The sequence below is a fragment of the Lissotriton vulgaris genome, chromosome 3_1 (genome assembly GCF_964263255.1).
Source record: "Lissotriton vulgaris chromosome 3_1, aLisVul1.2, whole genome shotgun sequence".
Taxonomy (NCBI): domain Eukaryota; kingdom Metazoa; phylum Chordata; class Amphibia; order Caudata; family Salamandridae; genus Lissotriton; species Lissotriton vulgaris.
In genome coordinates, this window is record NC_141689.1 from 1,802,826,152 (window position 1) to 1,802,852,278 (window position 26,127).

At 48.5% G+C, this 26,127-nt stretch overlaps 1 protein-coding gene across 1 annotated transcript in view; it reads right to left on the reverse strand.

Moving 5' to 3' along the window:
- ELMOD2 (ELMO domain containing 2) overlaps positions 1-26,127 on the reverse strand; it is a 173,071-nt gene that overhangs the window by 70,378 nt on the left and 76,566 nt on the right. Inside the window, exons 3-5 of the mRNA XM_086962234.1 lie at positions 26,020-26,048; positions 12,124-12,218; positions 5,462-5,591 (exon numbers count right to left, since the gene is read on the reverse strand). Coding sequence (XP_086818360.1) covers positions 5,462-5,591; positions 12,124-12,218; positions 26,020-26,048 — 254 coding nt within the window. The remainder of the gene's footprint in view (positions 1-5,461; positions 5,592-12,123; positions 12,219-26,019; positions 26,049-26,127) is intronic.

A 26,127-nucleotide genomic window follows, 5' to 3' on the forward strand; every position in this document is an offset into this window, starting at 1 on the left:
CTTCAGGTCCCTCTGCAGAGCCCGCATATGCCACCTGGCATGATCGACCAGCAGGATACAGGAGGCCATGAGGCCCAGCAGCCTCAGGGTCATCCTGACCGAAACCTGGAATAGAGGCTGAAAGATCGGAATCATAGCCCGAATACCCCTGGCTCGCTGTTCGAGAGGATAAACCCGAAACTGCGTCGTGTCCAGAACCGCTTCGATGAAGAAGAGCTTCTGAGAGGGGGTCAGGTGTGATTTCAGCACGTTGATGGAGACTGCAAGTGAATGATAGAGGTCGGCTGTAGCCTGGAGGTGGGAGACGACATCCAGGGGCGAGCCCGCCTTCAACAGCCAGTTGTCAATATCGGGGAAGACTGGAACCCCTGATCTGCGCAGATGAGCTGCGACCACTGCCATCACTTCCTTTTGTTTTAAATATTTTTATATTGATTGCAAATGCCAGAAAAAAAATCACAAAACATGTGTATGCATAACTTTCAAGAATGTTACATCATGTAGCCGTGCTCGCCATCTTTTTCTTGAACACCCGTGGTGCGCTGGTAAGGCCTAAGGGGATCACGGTAAACTGAAAGTGCTTGTGGCCTACCGTGAACTGGTGGTATTTCCGGTGGGCTGGCAGGACAGGAATATGAAAGCAAGCGTCCTGCAAGTCCAATGCTTCCATCCAGTCTCCAGGGTCAGGGTCGAGGGCCAGGGTTGAGGGCAGACAAGACCTGAGCGAGCAACAACAATTTGAACTTCGGTTGACGTCCCTGAGATCCAAGATAGGACACAGGCCTTTGTCCTTCGATCCAAGATAGGACGCAGGCCTTTGTCCTTCTTGGGCAACAGAAAGTAGTGGGAATAGCAACCACAAACTCCGTGATGGGGCGCCAGTGGGGGAGGTGATGGCGTTTGGTGGCCCTGGAAGGTCGGACTAGGAGGGTTTGGAGGCTTCTGCAGTGGGAGCTGTGGTGGAATGGCCTGCCCGCTGGCCCACAGAACCACGCCGGTGGTGCCCACGTCCCAGGCCGCACTGGGGCTGAACAGCCTGCGCCGACCTGTGGCTCTGGGCGGGACGTAGTTGGGCACCCATTCCGTAGCCACAAAAGAGGCGAAAGGCAGACTGTGCAGGGCGGGTGGTGGAGAGGCCTAAGGACCTGGACGTAGCCAGAAAGTCCTTAAATCGCTCTAACGCGCCATCTGCTTGTCGCCGAAAAGGCGACGGCCATCAAAAGTCATGTCCATAAGGGTGGATTGGACATCCACGGAAAAACCAGTTGAACGCAACGAGGCATAGCATCAAGGGGCTACTGACATGGAAATCATCCTGCCAAGTGCGTCGTGGTATCCAGGCCACAGTGGATGGTAAACTTCACCGCGTCTCTTCCTTCAGCAACTGCACAGGAGAGTACGGCCTGGGCCTCCTCCGGGCACTGATGCAGCACCTGCGCCACCGTATCCCACACAGAGTGGGAATAACCGCCCAACAGACATGCAGTGTTTACCGACCGCAGTCCCAAGCTGGAGGAAGAAAACATCTTCCCAAGTTGGTCCAGCTTTTTGGATTCCCTCTCAGGTGGAGCGGTAGGGAATGCGCCTATGGACGTGGAGGCTTGGACCACCAAGTTCTCAGGGGTGGGGTGTTAGGGGAGGAAAGTGTTGTCGCCCGGGGCAGGGCAGTGGCGTCGGGCAATCTTCCTGTCCACAGGATCCCCTGTGTTGGGCCCAGACCAAGTGCCCAAAAGGATGTCCGTGAGGGTTTTATTAAATGGCAGCAGAGGCTACGAAGAGCTCGCTGCCGGTTGAAGGACCTCAGTCAGGAGGTTTATCCTGACTACCACCATAGGTAGCTTGAGGTGGAGAGCCTCACCCGCCCTACGCAATACCACTGCTTATGCGCCCCTTCCTCCATAGCCGGGGTAGGAGGAGACAACATGCCTAGGTCTGGGGAAGTAGCCAGACACTGGCATCCCCCAGTTCTTCTCTCCAGTCAGTATCGTAATCTAAGTGGTCTGTTAAAGGGTCAGCAGACCCCTACCAGTCTTCTGGCTGCCAATCTGGTTGAAAATGGCCAGGGTGGAACACAGGGACAAAAGTACCCATCGACGCCGGTCCGGCTCCGTGTCCACATAGGCGCGGAAGCCGGGTCGACGCCGGCTGGGGGTCCAACCGGCATCAGCTGCGGACTTGGTGCCGGTGGAATTGGCGCCGGTGGAGGAGTAACGAGGTCGACCGGCGCCGATCCGGATCCAGGCCTGGATCCAAGGGGACCCTGCGGTCCAGAGGCCAAAGCTGCCGGCGTCGAAGGCCTAGGGCCCCCAGCCGAGTCTGCTGGGCCCGAAGTAGCGCCGGCGGAGTCGGGCTGCCCAAAGATGGCGTGCATCGTAAAATTGACGAAGCTGGGCAGGGGTCGTTCCTGGTCCCGGGAAGGGAGTGAAGGCCGGAGTTGACCCTGAAGGTTCAGCATGCGGAGCCGTGGGAGTGGCACCACCGCACCCTTAGTTGCATCTGCCGATGGACGAGGGAAAGTCGAAGAGCGAAGATGCTTCTTCAACTTCTTGTGCTTCAACTTACCTAACCTGAGTGCGAAGACTTAGAAGAGGAGTGGTGATGACTCCGCAATCAGTCCCTCGACCTCCCACACGACCAGTACCTAGAGAGACGTGGAGCAGACTGCCGGGCCTCGAGGAGCTTTCGGGACCGCTCCCGTAAAGACTTCAGGCCATGGTTCGGCAGTCGGAGCACAACTTAGGGCATGGTCGCGCTCCAGGCAGTAGAGGCACAGGCGGTGCTGATCCGTCACCAGTCGGGTACAGGAACAGCATGCATGTACGCATCCCTGGTGCACCAGGAGTGAGTTAAGACTCAAAAACTAAGTCGACAAAATTCGCAAAAAAGTCAATCAAAAAGTGACTGGGGTTACCGCTCTCTCCGGATCTGCGCTTGCTGGCGCGGAAAAAGAAAGAACGGACGTCAGCGTGCGAGGGCAGCAACTATGTAGCTACTGCAACGTCATTCTGGCGACCACGATGCCAACAATGGACGCGGAGTCGACCAATGCCACCTTCCAACACCCAGGGGTACTGCTGACAAAAAAACTTACCAGATCCAGTCTGACGCCTGGGCGTAATTCTAAGGTAAGAAATCTATAACTAACTGTTTCTTTCAGATATGTGTGCTCACACAGACATGCGGAAAACTGAACATGGCCCATGAGGCCAGTGAAAGAGGATTAGAGACAAAGAAAGTGGAAGAATAACCATGAGGGCATAAACAGAACCCAAGAATCACTACTGCCCCTTGCACAAATATCTGTAACAAAAATAAATGTAATGGCCCACCACATTTGTCCAGACTTTAGTACAATATGGGGCAGTGAAAGAAACCTAAGAAAATGAAAGCTGTACAAAAGACTGTTGACAGTGAGGGAGAGGATGAGAGACCCCACCAGGGACACATCCACAAGGCAACAGTACTGCCTAGTCAGAATTCCCTGCACATACAGAGTGGCTATCCGAGTCCTCTGGGTATAGAGACCAACACCTCTTTTGAAGGGCCAGGGTTTGTGTGGAGATCTTATCAGAGTTTCTGAGGGACTTATGCTGTTCAAAGACCAATTTGAGAGGTGGTGTTAGCAGTCCAGCATTTCACAACATATTCCAGTCTGCCTATGTCAGCAGTAGGTTCTGTGTCAATCTCACTGTGCCCTATGGGGCCGTTTGCATAAGGAATGAGGGCTGGGCCTCCATGCCTTGACTCTGCAAGAATTTCTCCAGGTCTTCTGGTACATGGTGCTCTCTATTTTTCCCATGGATTGTGACCAATTAGGTTTCATGAAAGTAATTCAGTCTCACAGTGATGCACCTGCCTACAGGGAACATTATGTGTTTTCCATAGCAACTCCCACACTGATACTCCACTTGAGGAGAGCACAGTGTGATCACATGGGTGTCAAGGGTAGTCCATGCCTTACATTCAAGCTAGGTTGTGCAATACTTCCGAACAGAGGAGGTTGCAGTAGGGTGGAGTAGTGAAGTCTAACCTTCAGACTCGCAACCCTGCAGTCTTGCACCATCAGGTCATTCATGACCTCAGTGGGAGATTGTGAAGCGTGTTCACAGCAGGCAATGTCATTTGCTCGGACACATCTAGGGCAGGGAATTGGGGAAATAAACTCACTGCTCGGAGTGCCAGTGCAATCACACGGGTGTTTTGGCTCGTCTCAAGCACTGAGCCCCTCTAGCGAGCAGGGTAGCTCATCCAAGAATGCATTCATGAGGGCTTATACAACTGGGGGCCATAGTCCGTCGACACTTTCATCCGCACCACGCAAGGGTACAGCCCAGAGTCGTGGGTATGTCAGAGACCACACAGCCACCAAGGCCAGTGTTTTTTCAGAATGGCAGCTGGGAAGGCCCAGCAGAACAGTAGAGAGTAGGTTGTCACAAAGTGCTACTGCCATCCAGGGTTTCTGCCTTCTACGCTCATGCTGTTCCTCCATCTAGGCCCAGAAGTGTGCGTATAGTGGTGTGGGGGAGTCAACTGTTGGCCTTCCATATAGTGCTGGTATGTACTTTGGTAGGAACACCACACCCGCAACACACACAATAGGTGTCCAGCACGGTCTTGGGATGTTGTCCACAAATGTAGATGAGGATGGCAATGGGACTGGCAGGAGCATGATAGCACTGGCTATTTTGGATCACAGGCAAGCCCTGCGTGCCCTCATGCTTTTCTAATCCCTCCCTATCCATATTTCAACGCAAATGCACCTCTTTCTAACCCTGAAATCTTGTAAGAAAAGTTGCTACCATTTCCCCGATCTGTTCCTTTTTCTCCTTGCACTTGGATGAAATGTTACTTGTAAAAGATCCTAGACAATGGGTGCGAAGCAGAGAGTTTTTTCTGTCCAAAGATGCTGGTGTGGCAGTTTGCAATGAAAATGTAAATCACTAAAGTAAACTTTAGGACTTCAAGGTACCCTGATCCTCCTGTCTGTATGTGGACACAAGACACTCCTAGACCCTATAAAAATGACCTTTACATTCACCTCCAATAGAACCTCATTTTGTCCATAGGAATAGTTGAACACTTGAGAGTCTCTTACAAGTCCACAAAGATACCATTTTCAATGGGACCAAGCGTTATTGGTAGCAATTAACAAAAAGCGAGCGACACCGAAAACTATTGGTACAGAGAACCACAAGGAAAGCATCTAAGTGCTGCTAGCTAAGGGCAACCCAACTGTGAGGTTTTGCAAACATTTGAAAATAATATCCAGTTACAGCCATAAACATTTCTTGGTCTGTGCACTACTATTATAATGGCTAGGAACTAATACCAACAACCCAAGGATAAGGCATCTTAGAAATTAGCACTGATTTTATTGACTTCTAAACAGAAAGAAGATTAATGGGATGGAATGGAAGTAAAAAAAATTATAGTACTTAAACAGAAAAAAGAAAAAATTCACCTCCAGTAACTGCTCTTCGTGCGCTGGGTTATGCGAGTCATATGGCTGCTTCCTTAGGTTTTCAACATCGAGGTAGAGTTTTTTATAACCAGATATCTGCAAAAGGCATACCTTTAATTTTGGTTTGAACCTGCAAAACAAAACAAAGTTATTTTTTACCTAACAGTCAATCTCTAAGTGCTTACATACATTATGTTTGGTTAAATAAGTCAAATATGGTATACATAACAAAATGATATGTCTGCAGGTCCATCTACTAATTACATAGTTTGCCTTTTATCTAACCCTCCTGACCATCCCTTTACAAATAAGTGCACTGGCATGGGAAAGATGGAGCTCCCTTCAAATCTATATTTTTTGAATGGAGATGTTTGCAACATTCTTTCACCTATCAATTACCCTTTTCTCCACTTATTTCTTAAAATATATTTCCCCTTTCTTCTCTGTCAAGCTATCATTTCGCCTGCTCCACTTTCTCAGCATTGCTTGTTTTTTGTCTCTTTCTTTTATTTTCTCTCCCCAATTGAGCTCTCTAAACTCCAATTTTCTACTGTTTTTCTTCTCCCTTTCTATTCTCTCCATTGTTTCTTAGATATCAGTCTTCTGCTCAATTCACTCAGTACTGTCTTCCCCCTAATTTTGTTTTCTCTTTTGCTCTAATCTGCTCACTCGAATGGCTTTTGATCCCTCTTTTTACACTTTCTTCAGTGTCTCTCCTTCTTGCCTAATTCTTTAACTTGTCTCTAATCCTTCCTCTTCTCTCCAATGTCTGACACTTTCTTCTTTTGGTATCTGCTTCTTTCTCTTCTGCTCCCCTATATATTTTTCCAATACCTTACTAGTGTCTCTATTTTTCCTGATCATAAGCCATTTAATGTTACTTCTTCCAGCTCCCCAATGTCTGTCAATATTCCTTTCTTGCACATGTCTGGTTTACTCTTCTCCTGTCCATTTTTCCACTTTCTCTTCATTCCCTTCTCTTCAAGGTGGCTCCTACTACTAACTGTACTGCATTTACTTCCACTTCATCTTTCTAGGGGTTTTCTCATTCTTCTCCTTGCTTCCCTCTCCAGTGCATCACTTTTTCTATTCCTCTTCTCTCCAGTTATTCTCTTTTCTTTATTTATTGCTACTCTCTATATTGACCTTTTCTCCATATCCTATCTTGATTGCAAAGGTTTTGCTCTCTCTTCAGCACTTATCTTATTGACCTGACTCTTATAACTGGATTGCTCTTTCTCTCCTAGTCTCCTTGCTCTTTCTCTCCTAGTCATCTTGCTAAAACAGATGCACTGGATCAGTCTTTGAGTTTGTAATTTTATTCTACCTCTCTCCAGCGGTTTTACACCTCTATCTGGTCTCTCAATCTCTCTACATTCTCTCTCTTTCTGCTCTCCAGCTCTCATAACCTCACCATGCCAATGTTTACCTTTCTCCTCTACCTCACCATGCCAATGTTTACCTTCCGCCTCTTCCTCTCATCTATCTTCAGTGTATCAGAATCTTCCAACCTTCATCTCTTATATTTATTTCTATCCTCTGTCTCTTTCTACAGCCTCCTTCTACTCCTTGCATGAAGTCTGGAGAGTATGCTGCCTGGGTCTACAGCCTTGATCGAGTTGTGTGGTAATGCAGTTTTACACATAAGAAGCATTTCCTAACATTGGAAATTAATAGATTGAGCAGAATTTGCCAGATGACAAGAGAAAGAAAGTTGCTATGGAGATAGGCAACAAGAGAAAAGTTCGGGGATAGGGAAAACAACATGAGAAGTGCAGGGCAGAAATTTGGTGTGAAGGGATAGCTTGGGAGTCAATACATAAAGGAATGCGGTGAGTAAAAGTACATCTTATGCATGAGCAATAAATTATGTAAAGACATTTAATACCCATGTCCTAACATTTCTCAAATGTGTGATAAATTACTCTGCTCGCTAATATGCAGGAAAGTGCACAAAAATGCACAAGGGTTATAGGTGATATGCAACACTTGGCAGGATTTCCAAAGTAACCCTGCTTAAATGCCAGTTACAAACACTAAAAAGGGACCTCATGTTGCATACCTATGTTCCAAGGAAACAATCTGGGAAATTGTACATTTTCATGGACATGACAACTGTAAAACATGATGCCACTCACAGTTTCCTAATTTGTTTTTAAGTTACTACTGTCTTTTTTTTTTTTTTTTAAAACCTTTATTGTGCAAATGGAGGCATACATATACGGACCTACAACCAATCAGGTCGGCCACGACACATTATGAACGCACGTGAGTCAACATTGAAGTTCCCCGGCAATCGCCCATTGTTATACAGGCAAGCAATCAAACATTAAAGGGCTGAATATAACCGCTAGAAGCAGGATTGAAGAAGGTTAATTTTATAGTATAATAGGAAGTATAGCAGGATCAGTTGCAACTTTTGACATCTGAATTCCCATGGCGGGCTACTTTTAAAGCATCAATACAGAGGGGCATTGATAAATGGGAATAACAGCAGCGATTGACAGGAATCAACTTATAGACGCCCCGCTTCAGAACAGTCCCCACCGCGGCCCACCACACACCCGTCACAACCTGAATGCGTGCTGGTACAAATCAGAGGAATCAGAACAGCAACGTAAAGATAGTCATCCACTATACTAACCCAAATAAAGAGAAAAAGAAGGGAGGGGTAGAAAAAGAATATTAGAAAGAGGGAAAGAAAGAACGCAGCGCCTCTGCACGCGCCCCACGGTGAATAAAGCACGCAGGACTGAAAGACCCGCTATCGGGGTCAAGGCGTGTAAGACATGATATATGTGCAATCAATATCGTGGAAGCGGGGAAGTCATCCCCTTCACTACCAGCTAACACTCCATAGAAGACACGCGCAGACACAGCGTCCCGATAAAGGGATACAAAAGAACCATAGAACTAAAAGAAAAACGAATATAGAGACCCCATCCCTCCCACCCCACCCTGCACCCCTGCAGAAGGCTACGGCCTACCCCCCCAGCAGCGTGCCTGTCGCCCTAATTTGAACCCGAAATATAGAAAAATCAGAAAGTGAGAAAAGAAACACAACAGACAAAAGAAAAAGGGGGGGGGAAGGGAACCAGTGGGAGAGGAGATATGCAATCGAACATTCGGCTCCTACCCCCCGCCTTAACACAACTGAAACCCACATCAAAGCGAGAGCGACACAACCTCAAGTATCAGGAACAGGAAAAGGAATCGGCCATATTGCCACAGCTGCGGGCAGTCCTCATCTCCATCCATTAACCAGTAGTCCGCCGAGGCAAGTCTGTCTCACCCCTGTCCTCTCCTGATCATAGCTTTCATGCGCAATAAAGTAGTAGGCAGCAAACAGTTCGGCATGGAGTGTACACAGGATCGAAACAAGTCAGGCCAAGGGTGTAAACCAGAGGATCCCAGTCTCAAACAGCAAAGCAAGCAATGGCTGCGGCAGACCAGACTTTCAAATAGCAACATCAGGAGCAGCAAACAGTCTGGGGGCGGTCCCGCCGCCCAAAGAAGCAAGGTCTCCCCCGCAGGGCAGCAGCGGGACCTCACCAAAGCAGTTCGAATCGAACATCCGCCGAGCTCCCCAGCCAGACTGGCATGGACGGGCCCCGACGTGGGGCCCCCGCCCATGCCCGCCACAATCAAAACTTCCTGGAGATTCGGGGCCGCAGACATACAGTCTTGTAAATGCACGGTGGCAGCACTCTTCGCAGCAGCCGAGGGGGGCAAAGCAGCACACACCACGAGTCGAGCCGTGTTCATGGGGGACGGTCCAACAGGCATGGCGGCAGAACCGCTATCTTGCACAACAGCGTCGAAGGCCATGGCCGCACGTAAAGAACATAGGGCGGCAAGGACATCACCAATCGTGGGCTCACGCCCACAAGTCTCAGCCATCGTGTATTTCAGCAACCCAGGTTCGCCGCCCCGAGCAGATCCGGGACTCAGGGCGCTGGCCGCCATCTTGCAAGTGCAGCCGTGACTCTCTGCGCCTCAACTTCTGGAGTGGGCTCTCAAGCAAGGCCCACCGCTGGAGTCCCCTCGAGCCCCAGTAATGGCAATCTTGGTGCAGAAAGAAGGGCCACCAAAAACGGGAGCCGCCGGCGCCACCGTCCCACGGACTCCGCCCGCCGAATCCGGGCAAAGGGCTTCAAGATGGCCGAACAAGGCAACAGAGGGGGGGACAAGCCTCCTGCATGGTCTACCCCCATCCGAGGCGGGCCAGGCAGCCAGACCGGGCCCGGTCAGTCGCCACCGGCACAACCGCCCAACGGCCTCTTCAGCCGACCCCTCTCCTCCACCGGGGGCCGGCGCCAACACCCCACTCCGTCACAGGCGAGTCCCCGGCCTGCACGCCGCCGAGGCTCCGGAACAAGCAAGGGCACAACTCCAGATCCGCGGCACACAGGAGCCCCTGGGACAGACGGTAAGTGCGAGCAGTGTTTCACCTTCCCATTTCTTGCCGAGTGTGTCTCCTCGGGGCAGGATGAAGTGCAGGAGATGCGTTTCAGGCAGGAAGGTTGACGGAGCAGAGCTACAGTGCGGCCATCACGGTCGCGAGCTTGGCTCCTCCCCCCACTACTGTCTTTTTTAATGTATAAAACCCATTTTGTAATTCTGTAACAGGTTACAAACTCACAAGACGGGTTTAGAAAGCATAACAAATTCACTATTTAGAAAGGGTAAGTTTAAGGGATCCTTTCTAAGTAGCTATTCGTTAGAGTATGTATCAAAGTTTTGCAACTGAAATTCGGTCACAAAACATTGCCAAGTTGGGTTGTTCACACATTCACAAAAAAGTAGGTGGGACATTGGATTCTCTTAAACCTTAGTTTGAAAGACATTGAAAACCTGGAATTAGAAAGAGTTGGTGGGAAATCTGGAGGAGTTTCATAGTCTTCTACACACACAACACTCAACTAATCCTCTCGCTCACCGAGGACCCCTCAAACGCCAAAACCAACTTTTGCAATGCCATGAACCAACATATCCAACTGGATGGAGTGCATTTGCCTCAAACTAAACTCCAACAAGACAGAAGTACTGATCTTCAGGAAGAACACTTTTGTTTGGGACCACATCTGTGGCCAGCAGAACCCTGACCAACACCCACACTGACAGACCATACAGGCAACCTAGGCATCACCCTCAACACCAAATTGAGCATGAAACAACAAATCAACACCGTCACCTCCTCCTGCTTCCACACCCTTGTGTCACTCAGGCCCTCATCACCAGCTGCTTCGACTACCGAAACACACTCTAGGCCGGCATCTCCGCTGAGCTCCTCAGACGACTGCCGACCATACAGAATGCTGCAGCCAGACTAACCCTGTATGTCCCCAAGCGGACCAATATCACCCACCTCAGAAATCATCACCGGCTCCCTATTCAGAAGAGATGTCAGATCAAGATTCTCACACACACCTACAAAGCCCTTCACAATCAAGGACCGTCCTACATCAGCCATCAACGGAATTACCCTGCAAGACACCTGCGCTCCTCCTCCTTACCTGTGCGTACCCCAGCGCTCCCGTAACAGCCACAGTGGGGACGCTCCTTCTCCTACATCAAGACCTGAACCGACCTGCCCCTCCACCCCCAACTCCGTACAGCACCCTCCCTGGTGGACTGCACAAAGGTAGCTTGATAAAAATAATTCTCCAGCAGAGAGGGTACTCATTCTTTGGGATAGGCAGAGAAATGAGAAATGTGGAGGCAAGAGCAGGTGGGTCACAAATGGATGGAGCTAAAGTGCTGATGTCCTTCTTTTCCATACTGTCTGAGGAAAGAACTACGCATTCATATAACTGAAGAAGCTGGCAAATACGCAAAGATTTTGCACACCTATTTTTCAATTCAATAAGAAAGAATAGTTGTGTGCTAGGGCAAATTTTCCATCCTGATTCACAGCATTAGTGTACATGGACTTAAATTCTGTCAAAGTGCAATTATGAGCCAAATTTTGTATCTGCAAAATGAGCTGGAATGTGGTGGCTTCTGAGAAAGGCACTCTGCATGAATAAGTAGACACCTATAATCTTATTCCATCTGGAGATAATTGACCACCCTTAAAACGGACACAATGTTCCCCTGTCAAAGTTAGAAGCCTATTGAAGGTGTGGAAGGGACGATAACACTACCATATTTCAGGAGTGGTGGGTGAAGGCAGGTAGAATGGGCTTCTTCATGGGGAAAAATATTATCCTGAGGAGAAATTAAGCAAAAGCCAAACTCAGATACATTTTTAAACATCATTTATTCAGTAAGCATAATTATTTGCACATATGAATGTGTATTCGTGAAAATCTACATCTACCACAGATTCCAAGTGTACTCCTGGGATGCTTTGTAAATACCAGGAATGGTGGAAATTTACACCATACATGTCAGCATTTTTATTTCGACCTCATGAATTAGGTCCAACATGAGAAGAGGCAACTATTCTTCAAAGAGTCTCTTTTATAAAATAAACAATCTAAGACGTGGTCTCTGTGATATCATTTGGGTAGCTGAAAGTTTTACAGCTAGAGACAACTTATAATGTGTGGTTCCACGAGCCTCACCTGATACCAGATGAATTATTAAACCAATCATGTGATCATATGGTCATATGGAATATCCATGAGGAAGAAGTATCTTTTCTTCACTTAACACACCTTGCATCCTTTTGTTCATTAATCTTTTTTTCCTTCATTACATCTGTTACAGATTTGTCCACCTCAATTCCACATTCTACTGCAGAACGTAGAACCTAAAAATAAAATGAAATAATAACATGTTAAAGTCAACATTAACAGTGAATGTTTTAATTTAAACTACTGCTAAGTCTCTCAGACATTCATGGTAAGTATGCTACACAACATTTCTATTTACTTTGATAATTTTCTCTTCGGCCTGGAACCTCTTAACACTGATAAGACTTCATAAACATATCCCAAAAAAAGAAGGATTGCAAAAAATAAAAGTATTATATTCAGTTACTTATCAATCTGCAAACTTTGTGCTGTATTAAATGTATGACTTTCTGTGCAATGCGCCCAGTCAGCAATGACAACTCAAAAGACAAGTGAAACATGTGTAATTGTCCCGCGTTTATCTTTAAAGCATGTGCAGCAGTTGTCTGTGTCACTGGTGTAACCGACAAATAAAATGTTTTTGGTAATTGTTCTTACCTTTACACTACTATAACACATCACAAAATATTTCAGTGGGGAAATGGAGTTAAAATGGCAGCTTGATTATACCACCTAGCTTGAAGGAGCCTCATACTATTCATCATGTGTTGGGACTCTCACTCTTTGCATCATCTCCCATAACAATGCCTAAAATGTGGGATAGACAGATGCAGAGGCATTTAATGAAAGATATGCTGAATGACAGGGTACTGCCAAGGGCTAATTTCTAGCCTCCTCTTATGCCATTCTGAATTTATGTCTTCTTGCAGTTTAGATTTTGCAAAAGAACAGCAACTTGGGGAGTGTTTTTTGATTAGAGAATATACTATTTTGCATTATGGTGGAAGCATATTAATGCCCTTTTCCTGGTCTGAAACTTATTAATGGGTTAATCAGTGAATTTCTGGAGGTCATTGTCTTCTACTGTTGCTTATTGTTTGTAGTCGTGCCCATGGCTGTGATGTGTGAAGTCCTTTCAGCTGCGTCCTCACAGCCCCACCACTAGCCACGATCCAACCAGTGTGTCTCTGCTGAGAGTTCATGGAGGCAAGAACTGTTGCCAATACAAGCAACACATACCATCCTGCTCACCAGGCGCCAATTCCCCTGCTGCGTCTGGCAATATGAATACCACCACCCAACACCAGACCTTTCAACCACAGAATCACTGTAGGAAATCGCCTCCCTGTACAGTGTATTAAAATGAAGTACACTATGCAGAGAGTGCGAGAGATCCCCAAAAGGTAGGCAGAAGCAAAAGTAGATAATACTAACTCTCTTTTTGTGGTAGTATGGGCGAGCAGTTAGTCTTATCTGAGGGAAATGTTAAGCATTTGTTATAACCCAGTGGCAATAAATGAAACAAACTCAAAAAATAAATCAGAGAACAATTAATAAAAATAGCATTGATTTTGATAAAAATGTTAAGACCATAAACACAGTTCTAGGATTAATACTTCCACAGTTTTTAAAGTTCGATAAATATATCACTTCTATGCACAATTAGGCACCACAGGAAACAATGGGGAAAAGGCAGAATATTGCATAGAAATTCAGACAATACTTTTACGTAGGTCACCTTTACGTTGTAGGTTGATTGGATTGGCCGGGAGCAGTGGTGCTGAGATCTTGAAAGCTGCTGCATCAAGACGAACGGGGGCACTTGCACTGCAGAGGGACTTACAAGTAAGTCCGGTGGGTTTCCTTTGAGGGAGGAGGTCGCAGGGGCCTGGGGACCACAGGAGTAAGGCTGGTTGTTCGGTGCGGCGGCTGGTAAGGTCTGGTGCAGAGTAACCAGGTTAGCCGGGTGTCGTGTATCTTGAGATGCTCGCGGTCCGGAGCAGCAGCCTACAGAGGTGATCTCAAGAAGTGGGTCTCTGGTGTCTCGGCATCATTCCCACAAACAGTGATTGTGTCAGGAGCTTTGGTAGTCCGGAGTAGATTCTTCTTCTCAGCGTTTGCCGTTGGGGGTCCGGTACCCTGGGTATTGGTACGCCGTGGCTCTGGTAGGTCCTGGTGTCTCCCAACTTGATGGGTAGACAAGCCTGACCCTCCGGAACTGTTGTAACTTTTCTCGCTTTAGTGCTGTGTCGAGGTCATCGGGGAGCAGCACATCGACAAACTGGATACCATGGAATCGGTGCCTGTGGTGTGCAGGGGAGTGATACTGTTAGAACTGGCTATTTCTGGTAGGCTAAGGCTGACGCCAAAGCCAGGCAGAAACCACCATTCTAGTCAGGGCAAGGAAGTCACACGCCAAGATAACCTCTGCTCACCCCCTTGGTAGCTTGGCACAAGCAGTAAGGCTAAACTCGGAGGCAATGTGTAAAGCATTTGCGCCAGCGCACAACAGCAACAACATACTAGGCACACCACAGAAGGGACTCCACACAAGGTTATTATAAAAATAACTTTTGTATTGTAAAAACACATCAGATAAAATCACACATATACATTGTGCCAACTGGCACGGGCAATATTCACAGGGATTATGTACACAAGACAGGGCCACATGGGCGCCTGTCAAAATCAGATATAGAACTCCTAGATAAAATGTAGAATATCAAATCACTTCTAGAATAAAGAATAAATGTAACATAAAATAATAATCAAAGATAACCACCAGTAACCACTGGTAACAGGAACCAGGACCTTACTAGGACCACCTGTACTAAGAAAGAAGAACCACCTAAGTATCACACAGCATTAGGGGTCTAAGAAAGGATACATTACCCATGATGTAATAAACCTACATTCAGAGGAGTAGAAAAGACAACCACCTAAGAATAACCACATTTAGGGGCATAAACCAGAACACCTTACCCATGATGCATGAACACATTCAGAGGAGTAATAAGGAGAAACACACGATGACTAAACATTCAGAGGTGTTAAGAATAGGGCACATGATGCAATAAAATCACATTCAGGGGTGCAGAGCAAGAAGACACATGATGACTAAACATTCAGAGGTGCAGCGCATGGAAAGGAAGACACATAATGCATAAACATTCAGAGGTGCCATAACATAAGTCAATAGCGCAAAAACACACAGTAGGCAATTACTATTTAAAAGCATAGAAATCACATTGCGCCTACACTACATAAGCCACTACCTGTGGCAGTCCCTAGGCCAACTGGCCTTGTTGGGGCAAGGATGCCCTGTGTCCAATGTCAGGGCGCGCTGCCATGCAGCGCCAGTCCAAAGTACAAAAAAGCCTAAACGTGGCAGGTGCCCACAAAGTGCTGGGCACCTGGGCATCGCAATAAAATAAACTGCGACAGGGTCCTCACTGACCCTTGGGCGCAAACTGCGCCATGCTGGAGCCACACAGGCTCTTCAAATCACGTAGGGCACCTCGAGCCTCTCTGGGCCCGTAAAACAAATCTGCCCCCTTAGAGCCTCCATGGCTCTGAACACAACGATAGGGGCAAAGAGCCTCTCGGGGCTCTACACGCGCTGGGGCGACCCGCTGCCAACCGGGGCCGCCCTTGAAGCTCTCATGGCCCCCCCACGAACAAGGGGCACGAGCTCGCGCTGCTGGAGGGGTGGACACCGACAACGTGTCCCGGCGCCCCTCCTCTCTTCTGTCCCACTCACGGTGGAGTCCCCTACGGGGGACTCTAACTTCTTAAAAATGCCCCCAGGTGCTGGAGCGGCCCGCTGCCAAGTGGGGCCGCTCTACGCAGGCACCAACAGTGGCCCACGCGGAGCCCCCCAGCCCTTCAACTCACGGGGCTCTCCTGGGCGGGGCTCCTCCGGGCGGCGGCTTCTTCTTCTGTGCAGCGCGGGGCTCCTCTTCCATCACGGAGTCCCGCCTGCAAGCTCAGCTGCTCTCGGCCTTCGCGTCGGGGCTCTCCTCTTCTCCGGTCTCCCTCTCAATCACGGGAGACCGGCAACATCATCCAGGTCACCAGCAGGGCTCTCCCCAAGACACGGGAGTCCTGCTTACACCGGCGCCGCCATGCTCCTTCGTCGCCTCACTTCCGCCCCATGGCAGGCCCCGCCTTCGTCACGGCCGGGCCTGCCTGACTTCCGGTTTCGAGGGCCGCCAATGGCAGCGCGGCCCTCAGTGGGGAGGCGGGTGCAGCGCCTCGGATCGCCGGGCCGGCGGCGGTGATTCCACGAAGGTAATGCCGGGTGGGCTCCGGCTTCAAAATAGAAACGGACAAATAAGCGGTAAGTCCGCGGAAGCGCTCTTAAGCGCTATAATCCAAATACAGCGCGTTCCAAGCGCTACAGCCATATGAAGCGCTCATAAGCGCTAGGGACAACATCCAGCACTCCCCCAGCGCTACAAGGACCAAGAAGGGTTTAAAAATAAAGCGCTCCCAGGCGCACTCAGCAGCAAAGTCCTCCAGGCACTTCCAGGCTAGCATAAGCCTTGGCAAAAGCAAGCCAAAAGTCCTTCAGCAGTCCAGGACCTTAGCAGTCCTAGGAGGGGGAGCAGCATAGCCCCCAGCACACAAGAGTCCTCCAGGAAGTGCAGCAGGCAGGGGGACAGGCAGGAAGAGTCCCCCAGCAGTCCTCCAGGCATCCAGGGGCTGGGCAGCGCCCGCCCCTGGTAGATTCAAGTCAGAAACAAGAACAATTTGGAAGGGGATACAACCCCTTCTTATACAGTGCAAAACCTTTGAAGTCCTTTGAAGTCCTTTGAAGCAGGCAGTGTGAGAACCAGCTGGACTGGTTTAGAGGGAAGTCCCCTTCAGTATCAGGGACAGAGGTGTCAGTCGCCCAGCGGGAGGTGGAGCCAGCTTTGTAGTTACACAGGAACAGCCCTTCACTATCAGGTGCCATCTCCTCCCACTTCCCTGGCAGCAGATGCTGCCTTTCATCCATGGGCTGACTTCAGACAACCTCCTGGGCTCTCCAGCCCCTGTCATCCTCAAACCAGACAGTCAATCCACAAGCAGGCCCATGCACTCTGGGCCAGGTTCACCAGCCAATCACACGCTAGCAACAACCTACACAAATATGCCAACTTCCAAAAGTAGTACTTCTAGACTAGACACAGTCATGCTGCATACATCATTTTGCAGCATTCACTCTCACGAGTTGATACATACCAAACTCGCCCCTGCACTCCCCACACATCAGGAACTACCATGGGCATACATATTCCCCATTCATTCCTATGGGAGGGCAGGTCACTCACCATTCATTCACAGAGAGCTCAAGCACTTTACACTGTACCACAGTGAAAAAGTGCGCAGAGGCCTAAAATCACCAACACCAGGTTCCATAAATAGGCTAGGAAAACGCAAAAAGTCTAGGGGTGAACCTGCCTAATGGGCCGGGTCCAACAGATACTGTGATTTTTCAACACTGGAGGTGCTCCGGGGTTTTTTGGAGTGCTTTCAGGTTTCAGGATGACATAGCAGCAGCGACTGTAGATTCCTGAGAGTAGCAGGTAGGGTTTTGTGCCTTTTTCTTCTGAAGAAGGGCTTCAGTTTTCGAGCAGCGGGTCTTCTTTGTCCTCATTTTCTCTTGTCTGTTGTATCTGCTGTTCAGGTCTTGGGGTGCCACCTAAATACTGGGCTGCTTACCTTATAGGAGTCTACACCCTCTAGTGCTCCTATCAGGGCACTAACCTAGTCCTGATAGGAGGTTTTCTCACCATCTCAAGATGGTGAAATTTCAGGAGAAGGGTTCAGCTAGCCTGTCTCGCCCTAAAGATGGTACAGGCTAAGGGGGGCCCCCCACCCCTCCTAATCTAACTAAGTTTCCGGCCTCTCCAGATAGTGGAACACTATCTGGCGGTTCCTGGTTGGATTTCAAAGGCAGCACTGCCTTTGAATCTTTCCATCTAGGAAGTCATCCTGTCCTGGAGGAGGTGTAAAGCACCTCCGCCCAGAGCAGGCTTTGTCTATGTCTTCTGAGAGCGCAGGCGCTCACCCCATGAGGTCAGAAACATGCCTGGCTCTGGTAGGCTGGGGCAAAAAAAGTCAGATACCACAGCACTGCTTGGTAGATTTTCAGGGGACCCTATAAAAGGGTCTCTTGTGTGAATTTATTAATAAATCGCACACTGGCATTAGTGAGGATTTATTAAGACATAATGTTTGGTACCGAAGACCTTAGAAATCAGTGAAGCCCATCATGGAGCTAGGAAACTCGTGTTGACAAGTATCCAGCCCATGTTCTCTTTATGGCTTCCCTTTGCACTTACAACATCTCAGAATGGACTGGACATTGTAGGGGCATATCTGCTCGTGTTGATATGCCCACACATAGAATAAAGTGCACCCTGCCCTTGGGCTAAAGGCCTGCAGTAGGGGAGATGTACCTAAATCCCATGCAGCGTATGGGAGGCATGGCACACAAGGTTGCGTGCCTTGTCGACTCTTTGGATTTCCCTGCACCAAGACATGCATCCTCCAATGGCAGAGTGCAAAGCAATGGTGAGGGATCCCTGGGGTGACACAACCAGTGCTGCAGCCTCAGAGGACCCCCTTCAGTACCCATACCATGCGTACCATTTACTAGGGACTTACACAGCTAAATTAAACTGTGCCAATTGTGGTATAGTTTTGGGGGAAGAACACTGGTACTGGGACCCAGTATCCTATAGTCAAAGTTGCATCAAAAGTCAGGCAAAATGTGTGTGTGTGGGGGGGCAGGGGCTGGGGAAGGGGGTGGGGGGGGGGGGGGGGGGTTGGGGTACTGAAATAGAAACCCACTTTCCCACAATCACTAAAAGAAACTATGGTAACAACACAGATCCCTAAGAGACAGATATACTTTTTTTTAAAGACAAACTTTATTGGGTATTTCTGGTGCACATTACATATTTGAGCAATTCTTCATACATGTTAGTTTTGGAATGAAATGATTTGCAAATTATACACATATCATTTAGCAACCTCATGTCGCAAGCTGTTCATACGTTCCTGTGCATAACTGGTTTATTCAGACCAAGGTGAAATTCATGTACATTTTTGTTGTAATATTACAACATAAAAGACGTGCCAGAGGTATATAATGACAAGAACCCAGTGCATCCCACCTACCCTAACCCCCCCTGTAAACCAAACCTGCAACAAGGAAACAATTACCGTTGTGAAATTACTACATCTTGTTTTGGTAGAAGGTACTAGGTGATAAGTACAACCAAAAGTGTTAGGGAGGACAAGGGAGGGGAGGCAAGAACAACACAAGGGGCAAGGGAGAGGAGAGAGGGAGGGGAATGACAATCCACAAAGAGGACATCTGCTTCGAGTCTAGCTGCTGTGTGAGGGGGGACCGAATAGCCACACCACCATTAGTTTGTGGAGTTTGAGAGTCCCTTGAGACCTCCTAGGTGTCTGTTCTAAAAAGCTCTACGGGTTGCACCCATCCCTACGAGACAGATATACTTCTCGTTATTCTCGGGAAATATTAGACACACTCACAAAACATTTTGGGCCCGATTTAGATTTTGGCGTCCGCCAAAATCTTAATCCCATTATATCCTATGTGATCTATATTTCGGAGGAAAGGATATCTGTCAGTGTTGAAACCTATCCATCACGATCTAAATCAGGCCCTTTGTACTGCTCACATGAGCTAGACACAGTGCTTAAACCCATTGCAACCTCTACATGTACGTGTAGCCTATAAAGCGTGTCACGTTCAGACTGCAACTATAGAAGAGTTCTGCATTAGGAAGAATTTTTTTTAAGCGTGACACCATTGCATAGCAACAAATTATTCAATATCATAGTAAATAAAAGTTGTATTCTATTACTAAAGATGGAATAAAAGTTAGAAAATACAATTGAGGAGTGTTGTTTCTGATCTAGTGGTATTTAAGGTCCAGAGGCATAAAACCATGTTGCGTTTGCAAATCCTGCGACATGTAAAATCACAGAGTTTAAAACACAAAGAAAATACTAAACCCATTTTACTAATAGGAAAAGCATTTCTGACAGGCAAAATGAGTTTAGTGACCTACACTGAATCGCAATTCAGAAAGGTTTTAAAAAATGGCATTCCTCTATACCGAATCGCAATTTGGAAGAGGCATTTCTCCTAACCACCATTCAGTATGGTATGCCTCAATAGTTTATAACTGCAATTGGGTTTGCAAACCAATGAAAAATTACAGACATCTCACATATAGTGGTAACTCATACGCAAAGAATAAAGGGTCCCCTTTGGATGGCTTTCCATTTGAGAACTGGGGTTGTCCTCTCAAAAGGAAAACTTTATATATGCGTTTAGTTAAAGTAGCAACTGTTCCCTAAAGGACCATGGCTGTTTTATAAAAAATTCCCATTTGGGAATGCAAATAAATAAATGATGATCTGTTGTTCTTTGCAGACCCTGACCCTGTTCCAGGGCCGGTCACTCCACACGCTGCGCAGACTCCCCCGTGAGTGTGCCCAGACACCCCCCGCTACTGCCGCTACACTCAGGCTCGCCGCTGCTCCCGCAGCTGAGGACTCTGGGTCCTGTAGTCCTTGGGCCTCTCTGCCCGCGATTCGCCCGTGAATCGCCGCTGCTCCTGCAACTGGGGATTCTGGGCTCTGCCCTGTGTTTTGCGCCTCTATCTTCCTGATTCTTCCGCCTGTGTCTTTAGCCGAAGGTGCGCCAAAGGCAAGCCCGTCTGCGCCCGTCCGCGCCTGGACCGCGCCCAGCGCCAGGACCCCTGGCCCCAGAGGATACCAGCCTACACGACGGACTTACGACGCCGCCACCCTCAACGCACTCAAACCCGGCCGGAACCCCGCCTGCCACCCCGAAACGCACACACGGACCCTTCACCTGCCAAGCCTGCAATTTCACCTGCCTCCGGACCTGCACCGCACCTGAAAGGCCAGGCACCAGCAACAACCACCTCAAGTGCATCCTGCTCAACACACGCTCCGTCCACAGACACGCCGTAGAACTCTGGAACCTGCTCGACACAACATCACCAGACGTCGCCTTTCTCACGGAAACCTGGATGAACGCCTCCTCAGCCCCCGACATCTACATAGCCATCCCGGACGGATACAAGATCACCCGGAGGGATCGAGTCAACCAGACCGGAGGAGGCATCGCCATCGTCCACAGGAACACCATCACGACCAACTCCGACGACACCCTCACCGCCGCCGAGCACCTCCACTTCCAGATACGCACTGACCCCAAGACAACCCTCAGAGGCACTCTCGTCACAGACCCCCGGGACCACGCACACAATTCAGTGAAGCCATCGCAGACTTCATCAGCCAGCACGCCCTCGCCTCCTCTGACTACATCCTCCTAGGGGACCTCAACTTCCACTTGGAAAACAACAATGACAGCAACACCACCACCCTAGTGGACAACCTCGCAAACCTTTGACTCAAGCAACTGGTGAACACCCCCACCCACTACGCCGGCCACACGCTTGACCCAGTCTTCTCCTCCAGCAAGCACATCTCTTTCAGCCACTCCACCGGACTTCATTGGACCGATCACAGCTGCGTCCACTTCAACTTCAGGAGAACCATGACCCACCACCACTCGGAACAAGATCACCGCCGACCAGCTCACCACCTCCCTCAGCCAGAACCCTCCCGCCAGCGCAACGGCCCCCAACGAAGCAGCCCGCAACTTCACACTGTGGCTCACCAACTGCGCCGGCGACCTCGCACCTCTGAAGAACCCACCCAGCAGACCCGGCAGCAAGAAAGCCTTGTGGTTCACCAACGAACTCAAAACATCCAAGAAAAACTGCCGCACCCTCGAAAAAGCCTGGCGCCACGACCAGACCACAGAAAACATGACAGCCCTCAAGAACGCCACCTGCATACACCATCAGCTAATACGCACCACCAAAAGAACAACATTCAAAGAACGACTGGACAACAACACCCACAACAGTAAGGAACTCTTCAGCATCGTCAAAGAGCTCTCCAACCCCAGCGCCGGAAACAACGACATCACACCCTCGCAAGACCTTTGCGACTCACTCGCCTCATTCTTCCACCACAAGATTGCTGAAATACACAACAGCTTTGGCGCACAGACCACGCACCCAACCACCAAACCAACGCCCCCCCACCACCACCCTCTGCAACTGGTCCCTGGTCAACACCGAAGCCACCACCCGCACGATGAACACCATCCACTCCGGATCCCCCTACGGACCCCTGCCCCCACCACGTCTTCAACAAGGCCGACTCCATCATCGCACCCCAACTCCGGGACATCATCAACATCTCCTTCGCCACCGCCACCTTCCCGGAGAGCTGGAAGCATGCCGAGCTCAGCGCCCTCCTAAAGAAACCGACAGCGGACCCCACCGACCTCAAGAACTTCCGCCCCATCTCGCTCCTCCTTTTTCCTGCCAAAGTCATCGAGAAGACCGTCAACAAACAGCTTGCCGCCTTCCTCGAGACAAACGGATCCCTCGACCCCTCACAGTCCGGTTTCCGAGCCAACCACAGCACCGAGACCGCCCTCATTGCAGCCACCGACGACATCAGAGCCCTGCTCGACAAAGTGGAAACAGCGGCCCTCATCCTCCTGGACCTCTCTGCAGCGTTCGACACAGTTTGCCACTGCACCCTAATAAAAAGCCTCAGCAACACCGGAATCCAAGAGAAGGCACTGGAGTGGATCATCTTGTTCCTCGCCGGAAGAACCCAGAAAGTCCGCCTCCCCCCGTTCCCTTCCGCAGCCACCAAAGTCATCTGTGGCGGACCTCAAGGATCCTCGCTCGGCCCCACCCTCTTCAACGTCTACATGAGCCCCTTTGCTGCCATAACACTCCAACACAACCCCAACATCATTTCCTATGCCAACGACACCCAGCTGATCCTCTCCCTCACCAACGACCCCGCCACCGCCAGAGCCAGCCTGCACGAAGGAACGAAAGACGTCGCCGAGTGGATGAAGAGCAGCCGCCTGAAACTGAACTCAGACAAGACGGAAGTCCTCATCCTAGGACCATCCCCCTCCGCCTGGGGCGACTCCTGGTGGCCCCCTGCCCTGGGCACCACCCCCAAGCCAACGGACCACGCACGAAACCTGGGCTTCATCCTGGACTCCTCCCTCTCAATGACCAAACAAGTCAACGCCGTGTCGTCATCCTGTTTCAACACCCTGCGCATGCTCCGAAAGATCTTCCAATGGATCCCCACCGAAACCAGGAAGACGGTCACCCAGGCACTCGTCACCAGCCGACTGGAAAAAGGGAACACCCTCTATGCGGGAACCACAGCCAAACTACAAAAAAGACTCCAGCCATACAGAACGCCTCCGCAAGAGTCGTCCTGGACATCCCCCGCCACAACCACATCTCCGCCCATCTCAGAGACCTGCACTGGCTCCCCGTCAGCAAGAGGATCACGTTCAGACTCCTCACCCACGCACACAAAGCTCTCCAGGACCTGGGCCCCAAGTACCTCAACAACCGACTCACTTTCTACACGCCAGCTGCTATCGACCAGCCCCGCCCTCGCCACCGTACCACGCATTCGCAGAGCCACAGCCGGAAGAAGATCCTTCTCCTACCTGGCGGCCAAGACATGGAACTCCCTCCCCATCCACCTACGGCTGATCCAGGACCATCTCTCCTTCAGGAAGCCACTCAAGACCTGGCTTTTCGAGCAGTAACGCCCCCCCCCCCCCCCCCCCAGCGCCTTGAGACCCTAGCGGGTGAGTAGCGCGCTATATAAATTGACTGATTGATTGATTTGCAGACCACTGCCCCCTGTTTGCAGCTCATCACAGGGTGTTGCAAATATTGACCTGCCTAATTAACACTCATTAAGCAAGTCATTCTCTGCCTCGCTGAAGCTGCAGATTTGGGAAACCAATTATGTTTATGTTTATTGGTTTATATAGCGCTAAATCACCCATGAGGGTATCTCGGCGCTTAGACTAAACATTGTAACCAGACCCTAATATAATTAAAAAAGATATGTTTTTAGCATTTTCCTAAAATGGGTCAAATTTGGGCAGGCTCTTAAATGTAGCGGTAGGGTGTTCCAAAACATCGGTGCCTGAAAAGAAAAAGCCTTAGCTCCACTGCGCGCTTTTTTGATCCTGGGAGTTGTGATCAACAGATCAGAACTAGATCTGAGTAAGCGCATGGGACAGTAGGGGATCAATTTACGGGTCAGGTACATAGGTCCTTGCCCTCTAAGGGCTTTGTGTATAATACACCCTATTTTAAACTTAATTCTTTTAATAATAGGGAGCCAATGTAGTTGATTTAAAATAGGAGCAGAGGGTGATCTCGCCGGAGCGTCGACCGTAAGACGGGCGGCGGTGTTCTGGACAACCTGTAATTTCTTAATGGCTGTCGTATTGGCTGAAAACAAAAGGGCATTACAATAGTCTATCCTGCTAAGTACTAATGCCTGCATCAGTGTTTTCTTAGTTGAAGTGGGCATGAGGGGAAATATCCTGCGCAGGAGGCCTAGGATGTCATAGCAGGAGCCTGCCGTAGGGTTAGCGTGTGTTGATTAGTAGATAGGAATTTTTTTGCGAATTTCAAGAAAGGCCGCAAAACTTTGGTGTGCAATTTGCGATCACTCTTTGCGATCTGTCTCCTTGTACATTTGGACCCTTTTCTAAACTTACTTCACCGTCCAAGAGTAAGCTTTGACTGTTCAACTTGACTATTGTCTAATTTAAAAAAAGAAGTACTTGGCAAGTCTGAATGTGACCTTTTATGTCAAGGTCAGATATGTCAAGATGAACTGTATATGATAGCTATGTGGGGCAGACACTATAGACCATATTAACATTGGAAACCAGTGTGTAGAAAAACAATTAGCTAAAGCAAAAAACACTAATTGTCTTAACGCTGGCCATACGTTAACCACAGGTCAGTAAGAATCCACGTAAAATAACATGCCCTCTAAAAATGAACTGGTAGTTGGTGGAAGTCACTGAAAATGCAAAACATTAAAATTATTTCTAGCAGGTAAATATGGAAAGGGGATCTCTGATAAATATTTAACTTTTAATAAAAAAATAAAAAAACATAAATAAAAGTCTTTTAAAAAAGACAAACCGAGGTAATCTGACATCCTAGTAAATTATATGGATTGCAGATGACAAACAGAAGAAATCTGGTGTCAGGCATGAAGGTCATGCTATCTAAGCACCATGTTTTTGCTAACTGGAGGGTCCCGGTTCTGGTTATTGTGTAATTCAGAAGAGTGGAAATCTAACTACTTCTTTGTTTAGGATTGTACTCATGGCACCAGGTGATACACCTAAAACAGCATTAGTCTACACAGGCAATACTGTGAATGAGGTCGAAATTATAAAGGCCGGGAACATTCCTGCATAGAAGTACAATCCTGATATGTTGGAGTGAGTGGCAGTACATTTTTGGTTGTAGAAAAACACCTTGAGCAAAGATTGAACATCAATGTGGGGTAGAACAAATTTGGTATATAGAAACAATACTGTCGGAATGAGTTCTGGTGGAAGTAAAATTCATATGGAAACCCTGTGCTAATTAAAACATACTTTGGTGCAGTGTGGATATTAAGCCAGAAAGGCTTTGATGGTCAAAAAAAGAAACCTGAATTTTGAATGTACGGCAATCAAGAGTTCATGAAGAACTAAGTCCTGCTGAAATGAAACAATGAAACTCCATCTATGAGGTGGATTTTGCTAGTCTAACATCTTTTTATGACAGGGAGAAAGTACGCCCTGGGAGACTGAGTGGGTTGCTCCTGTTCATATCTTCAAATGTGTGCACATTAGCCTAAGATTTTCTGACGACTTTGGAAGACTTTTTCTACTAGAATCTGCAGGGTGTCCATAGTAAATATAGAGGGGATAAATAAACACAATGAACCTAAATTGATGGCAAGCATTTGCAAATGCATTGACAATACTGATGTGGTGTACCTCCAAGTCAACCCACAATCTGAACCATATTTTTTAAGATGTATGCTTACCTTACTCTTTGAACATTCTAACGAATTCTCTGTGAATTAAGAAAATAAAACAGGGTTATATGATAAATACACTTTAAATCAATGCAAAAACCATTAAAACATGTACAT